This window comes from Amphiura filiformis, unplaced genomic scaffold, assembly GCF_039555335.1.
Source record: "Amphiura filiformis unplaced genomic scaffold, Afil_fr2py scaffold_48, whole genome shotgun sequence".
Lineage (NCBI taxonomy): Eukaryota > Metazoa > Echinodermata > Ophiuroidea > Amphilepidida > Amphiuridae > Amphiura > Amphiura filiformis.
In genome coordinates this window covers 141,231-149,112 of record NW_027305512.1, presented here as the reverse complement: position 1 = coordinate 149,112, position 7,882 = coordinate 141,231, and the positions used below count along the sequence as shown (strand labels likewise).

Below are 7,882 nucleotides of genomic sequence, written 5' to 3'. Positions count from 1 at the left end.
GAAAACAATGCCCCAAATGGGCTATTCCAATTGGAAACCATACACCCCTTATCATGCTATGGAGGACATGACCTTAATCTCCCACACAGGGGTGTAGATTTGAACTGAAGTCACCATTCAGGTAACCCCATTTGAAATTCACAATCCGTGTGTGATTTTAGGCTGTGTCTTCCAGAGGGGTGTATGGATTTAAACTGGAATAGCTCAATATGAAGAGACATATCAAATTGCACTTCTTTCAGAAAAAGAAAAAAAGAAAGAAGAAAAAAAAACCAGCAACAACATTGCATTGTTTTCATATGCCCAAATACAGCTTTTCAAAAGTTGCCGATGGTGCACACATTTTAGTGTGATTTTGGAAATAACTTCAATAGGGGAGTATGAATTTGAATGGAATTTGACAACTCCTTTGAATTTCATACACCCCTGAGAAAGATTCAACCATAATCTTCCACAGAGGGAGGGCAAGTTTCAAATAGAGTTGGTTAATGTACTAATTCCATTTGATATTCATTCTCCCCTCTGGAAGATATTCCCAAAATCTTCCACAGGGGAGTGTGGATTTTAAATGGATAAGTTATGATGGGTTTATGACTTACGACACCTTGCAACTGTTAGTGACAATGGGCTATTACAACTCTAAAAAAAAATTGCCTTAATCTTCCACACAAGGAATCAGAATTTCAAATGGGGTTACCTGAATGGGTGACTCCATATTTTGAAGCCTACATCCCTTTGTGGGAAATTAAGATCATGTCTTTCATAGGAGGGTGTATGGATTTCAACTTGAATAGCCTGTTGACCCTTGGTCTAATTCAATAATCTCACTTTCCCGTTTTGTTCTTGACTCAAATGGTATTCAGTCTGGCAGAGTGAGATTCCCATATCATATACCCCTACAAACATATGAATAATATAACTTAACAAAGACATGACAGTGTTTCCAGTGAACTTAGGTTTTAAGGATGTGGAGCGTACAGCTATATTGAATTCTTATTATAAGTATACTGGCTCAGTCTACAACATAATAGACTTGTTCATACTACACTACATTTTCAGTGCATTGTTTTGAAATAAACTGCAGAATGTTGTCACATTTGCTTCCAAACATTTAATGCAGTCAGCACATGCCACTACATGTTGCAAAGGCTTTAATTTACTTTAATGTAGTACAATACAGTCCATTGTTTGTTAATGACATGCCACTACATGTTGCAAAGGCTTTAATTTACTTTAATGTAGTACAATACAGTCGATTGTGTGTTAATGTCACATATTGAAAATAATTGGATATTTTGTTTTTGCAGTGAAGTATATGAACAAATTTTACATGCCCTTTTAAGAATACTAGTCAAAGACTTGTGACAACACATGAAGTGGCATATTCCATGAGCTATTCTGAAATCCACACACCCCCTGGCTGGAAGACATGATCTTAATCTCCCATACAGGGAGTGTGAATTTCAAATGCGGTTACATGAATGGGTGACTCCATTTGAAATCTATACCCCCTGTATGAAAGATTAAAGTCCATGTCTAAGATAGGGGGTGTACGGATTTCAACTTGAATAGCCCATATCTGACGAATACACAATTACTATATACCATCCCTATATAACCTGTAAAGTGCTTTATCATGCAATTTGCCAGGCACAGAAGCTTATTACAACACTGCCCTCTCTAGTCGGTATGATACAAAGAGATGGTCTATAGTTATCTGTAGTTTGTCAGTATGAGAAACCACACTGACTGTTATTGATATACACTATTCATTCTGGACACCATGCATCAGGATGACTGTCCTCTACGTAAGTATTTGAAGATAACGATTCCGCAGCCAACTGCAATGGCTGCTCCAACGCCAATTTTGAGCCATAACGACCTGTTCTCATGACTGATGCCTTTCAAATGCCTATAAAGAAAGAGGAAAATAAAACATTACATGAAATTTAGTATTTGATACCTTGCTGGAATGTTATGTACACAAACTATGAAACACAAGAATTAATTTATCAGTTGAGAGTGCATATAATCAGTCCAAGAGAACGCCAAATATGGATCAGGAGTATTACATAATAATACCCTGCTATGACAATAGCTGCACTAGGTTAATCGTATAATCTCCTTATGTGGTTAGCATGGCTGGGCCAGGAAATCCACAAGGTCAGCCAATGTATGTACATGTATTCGGTACATGTGCCATATCTTTACAATGGGTGATAAATTTCTGGTTTGTTTTATTTCAAAACGCAACAGTCGATATTCTAAAGCTTGGTCCAAATCCAAGAGAAGAACCAACTCTAGTAATTTATGTGGTTTCAAATTATATCGGTGTTGCCTTTTTGATAGAAATGGTGTTTGTTGATGTGCACAGTTTCCCATTAGATCATAACATGCTGTTGTACATCCAAGGTCAAAGGTCTTTTAATCCATATTTGGCGTTGTTCTGGGACTGATAATAGTACATAGTACATACAACATTCAGCTATCGATTTGAAAATGCAACACAAAATATGACAAAGGACAGGATTCATAGTCAATTACAGTTTAACAAAATTGCATGATTTAGATGATGATGATGATTTACTTTTCTCAATCTTTGATATTTGCTCAACAACAGATTCATTACATCTTCTTACAGAAGCCCACTTCATACTAGTTACCAACTGGAATCCTCAACAACAGATTCATTACATCTTCTTACAGAAGCCCACTTCATACTAGTTACCAACTGGAATCTGTTGAATTTTAGTTGATTAAATTATTAAAATCCTCTGTTCATATGTAATCAATGCACATCAGTTGTTTGGAGGGTATTATGAAAGAAATCTGATACATTTTGCCATTCCCCGAGGGGTGTAGCCCCAGGGGAATATTCTAACTAAGGTCCAAAGCAAAATGTTTAGATTTTTCACAATGCCTGACATATTACTAATGCAAAGTTATTAAGGGGGTACTACACCCATGTGGTAAATTTGTGATTATTTTTGCATTTTTCTCAAAAAATAATTACACACTGGTAACAAGAGTTATATATATTATTGAGGCAAGGAATCCAATTACTGCACTGAAATTTCAGTGACTCAAGACAAGCGGTTCAGTATATATGATAGGAAATGAGGTACATCCTAGCGGTACCATATTTCTGATCATAAATAACAAACCGCTTGTCTTGGGTCACACTGAAATTCCAGTGTAGTAATTGGATTCCTTGCCCTATAATATACATAACTTTTGTTACCACTGTGTTATTAGTTTTTGAGAAAAATGCAAAATAGACACAAATTTATCGAGGGGTGTAGTACCCCCTTAACCTCATTCATAACCGTAACTTTCATCTCTTCACTTTACAAACTAACACACAAAATATACAATTTTACATTTTTCCTTTCCCAATCTCGAACAGGCTAAAACAGGATGACCAATAACAGAAGTGCAAATCACAATCTGCAAATTTGGTAGCGCGCACTCCAAATACAGCGGCCAGTGCATACGCAGTTTGTTCAACACACAACACAGCGCATGCATCGGTTAATTGTAACAATTGGAGGTTATTCTAAAGACTGTGCAATAAGTATAGATAATCTGTGTGGCTTGGATCACACTTATGCACCTATTTGAGGTTATGAATTAGCAATGATATGGCTTACAAGCGCTATATGCAATAAAAACACATACATTGTGTACCTACATAGTGCACACTAAATAGCAATATATTTTGGTCAATTATTAGCTGCACAACTATTACTTTCAAAACACACACTGACAAATTCTGATATTCAATATGCATGTTGAGACACACACAAGCTGAGGTGTATTCCATAGGCCTACACCCTACAGATCTGTCTGCAACTTGAAATCCTTGCTGCATTAAATCATATGCTTCTGCAGATCATGTTTTCAATTTCTACAAGCTAATTAACTGAAACAAATACTTCTATGCATGCAAATGCTACAATTATTACACTTAGTGCAATCAAATCATGACAAACATGTATGCTCATTATACGATGCATTGTGACTACACTACAAAACAATCAGCTCACTCAGACTTTCCATCATGCATATTCCGGGTTTTCTCATATTTTCAAGAGAAATGAATTTATTATCTGTTAATGTCGCTATTCAGATGGACCACTCAATCGATCTACAGGGTGTCCCAAAAAAAAGAGGCCCCTCATTGCGCCCTCTTTTTCTCCTATTTCTGAAAAGTTGATTAAATATATTTTGGTATGTAAAGAAACCTTTAATCGTTAGCTTTAATAAACCAAAACAATTATTTCAATCGGCTCACAACTTTTGAAAATATGCCCTTTTGAATAAAAGTACCCGTTTTTCACTCTGTCCACGGATAGCAAACAGAGTGGTTGGGATGGCTCATGCTGTGGAGTGGCCTGCACGATCACCAGAACTCACACCACTTTTTTTTTCCTTTGTGGCAAAATCCAAGATCTTCGCAAACGATTACTGAATGCATTCATGAAGTATCCGGCGACAAGGATGGTGCATAGCGCAATTGATGCAATGAGGACCAGTGCTGAAACCTGTATTCGCCAAGGAGGCAACCAGGTAGAGGGCAGACAGCACAGTAAACTCAGTTCAGAAGAGCCAAAGACAAACCAAACAACCTTTTAGGGCTACCTTTTATCCTAAAAAAAGAAATGACTTATGTTGTAAATAAAAAAAAGAAGTAAGAAAGTAAGAAACATAATAAAACAAAAAGGCATAAATAACCAAGAAAAAATAAGTAATTGCAAGTAAAGCAATCCCGTTCGGCATCCATTTTACCCACAAATTAATGACACTATTAACAAAATCCATTCCCCATAAACCCACCGGTAAAGCCCATTCCATAAATAAAGTTATTTTATAAAGTTATCATTGAGGAATGTTTGATATTCATGCATAGTATGTGTACTCCTTTTCAATCTTTGAAGTACCCAAACCTTCTCCATGGACAGAGTGAGAAACGGGTACATTTCTTTAAAAGAGCATATCCTCAAAAGTTGTGAACCGATTGATATAATTGTTTTGGTGTATGAAAGCTAACGACTCAAGGTTTCTTTACATACCAAAATATATTTGATTAAGATTTCAGAAATAGGAGAAAAAGAGGGCGCATTGAGGGGCCTCTTTTTTTTGGGACACCCTGTACCACCTACCTACCCAATCAATCAATCAATTAATCAATCAATGTGTAACAACATGTTTAGTTGGAAAGGAATTCCCATGAAGACAAAATTATGCCATATCAAGTGTGTGAATAATCTCTTGATTAAAAACCCGTCCTTTTTTCAGAATCAATTGATCAGTCAATCAAGCAAACAATCAACCAACCAATGAATTTATCAATTTGTACAATATGTTTAAGTTGTTTGCTGGTTTATTTGTTTGATGAAAATGGATCTCATGAAAATAAAATTATACCATATCCATGATTTGATTCATGCCTAATGCCTATGATATTTGTATAAATCAAAGCAGGACATGTTCAATACTGTAAACATTTGACACTTGTCAATAGACCTGATCCATATGAGCCAAGTTGTGGATTAAAATAATGCATCTTCCAATGGACTATTCCAGTTGAAACTCATACACCCTATGGAACACTTTATATGCCCCACATTTGTGTCCATTTCTACTTCATTATAGATGCTACTAACAACTAAAGAACCTGGCCATGTTAGATGCACTGTACAATACAGAATGACTTTTTGAAGAATATGAGAAAGTATAATTATAATCATGTTCATACGGTCACCATGTGCATTATCAAATATCAATCATATGACAAATAAGATTTTATACACAGATCTGCTGCCCTACCATAACAGAAAGGCACAACTAACATAGACTGAATCCTGCAGTGGCGTAACTAGGGTTGGTAGCGCCCGGGGCCCCCACCCGAGAATATCTTAGACGCGGGGGGTGTGGGAATGGCATCGGCATTATGATATTAAAAGTGAGGCCGATTTCGATTGGCGTAGATTTCTTTTTTGACATTGGGGGATGAGGTTGGAAAAATATAGTGCATCCAGCACGTTTTGGCGACAGAATAAGTTTATGGTATAAATTTTACTATTTTGAAGCTAAACTGATGAAATATGCTGTAAAGGTGGAATAAATGCGCGCGAAGCATGTGAAAATTTGCGCTTTGGGGGCTAAAATGAGGTTAATGTGGTGTAAAAGTGGAATAAATGCACGCAAAAATTTGCACTTTTGGTGCTAAAATGGGCAAATACAAGGTTAATTTGGTCAGAAACCCATATTCAGGCGTCAACATTGGGGGCGGGATGATTGTATGGACCAAAATATTGGGGGGATTTATCTCCCCATCCCCCCGGGATCTACGCCTATGGCCAATTTGGCGCCCCTAGTGGTAGCGCCCAGGGCACATTGCCCCCCCCCCTTTGCCCCCTAGTTATGCCACTGATCCTGTATCAAGTACAGGTTTAACATGTGATGCTTGGAAGTGTTGACTGAAAAGTGCTGGACTTCGAGAAATACACATGTGTGATATTTGGTGTGAATCATACCATTACATGTACCTATGTCCTAATGCACTGTTTTGACTGAATAGCGCGCTGAATGTTCTATAAATATGTGGTCAAGTCAACTTGGACACAACTGTACAGAATAATTACACCCAATTTCTGGGGAAAGTCAGACGCTTTTTCAATACATAATTTTCTCAGTCATCAACCCAGAATGTAACGACTGAGGGCAGGTTAACAGCCGATATATTGCACATTTTAGGATAATGGCAAAAACTATACTCAGCTATTATTGACATGTAAACAACCCAACTAAAAAGGAGGTTGAATTGAAGGAAGTGGGATTATCACCTACTTGCATGTAGCCATATCAGGTGAAGAAAGCTCAATTTCTGCAAAATTGTCAGCTGTGCGTTCTGTGTTGTGGTAGGGCATAATTCCATCCATGCAGTTGGATATATTGAACTATTACCATATCAAATACTGATTCCAGTGCTTGTATAATAACTGAGTTTAATTTTTCTCAAATCATGTCTGGATTTCATATTTTGACATGGCAAACAATAATAATCCTAATTAATACATAACACCAAATGGACAATATGCACAAATATGCAACATTTCATAGTTCAGTTAGCTCTTAATGTCTGATCATTGAGAATGTCTAAATCATAGGCATGCCACATCAACAACATAACACAAAATACTAAATGGTAAATCAGTGATGGACTTGTGCATCATGGTAGCCAGGGGATGGAGTATCTAGATAGCCATTCTACATTATGTGTATCCCAATTTGCTCAAATCTTACTTATAAGTCAAAATTAGAGATTTTGATGTTTCAGATAATTTCCAATAAAAGTGTTGCTCTGGTAAAATAAACATGTTGTTGCAACTTGTGTTTGTGATAAATTTGGAATATGGTGCATTATAAAGTTAAAATAGAGTTATAAACATTTCAGTGAGCCACCCTACAAAATGTGTCAATGTTCCTTTGAATTACTTTCCCTCCTAATTTTAGGTACTTTTCCTTCCTTTTCCAATTGATGGAATTTTGTGTTTTACCTTTTACAATCATTTTAGCAACCAACATAATTTTTGAATGCAACAATAGAAAATGTCCTGATGCTCCCTATGCCAGTTCTACTTTATATTCCACCCACTGGCTGCCATAATGTACAAGTCTAAATAAATAAAGAGCTAATTACACTATGAATGATTAAGCATGGGGAGAAATCAAATAAACAAATACAAACTGTAAATTTGTGGGAAAAATGAACAAAAGGGATAAAATAAAAGTAAATAAAATATCTACTGCATATCACTAAAGTACATCCAGGCACACTGCATGACTGCAAACATAAAAGAAAACACATATGAGTTCA

The 7,882-nt window shown here is 36.4% G+C and overlaps 1 protein-coding gene across 1 annotated transcript in view; it reads right to left on the bottom strand.

Annotated features, from left to right (window-relative positions):
* Positions 1–429: 429 nt before the first annotated feature.
* Positions 430–7,882, bottom strand: part of LOC140144299 (mitochondrial Rho GTPase 1-A-like) — a 45,556-nt gene continuing 38,103 nt past the window's right edge. The window contains 1 exon segment of the mRNA XM_072166123.1: positions 430–1,912. Within this exon segment, the coding sequence (XP_072022224.1) occupies positions 1,789–1,912 (124 nt within the window). The 3' untranslated portion in view covers positions 430–1,788.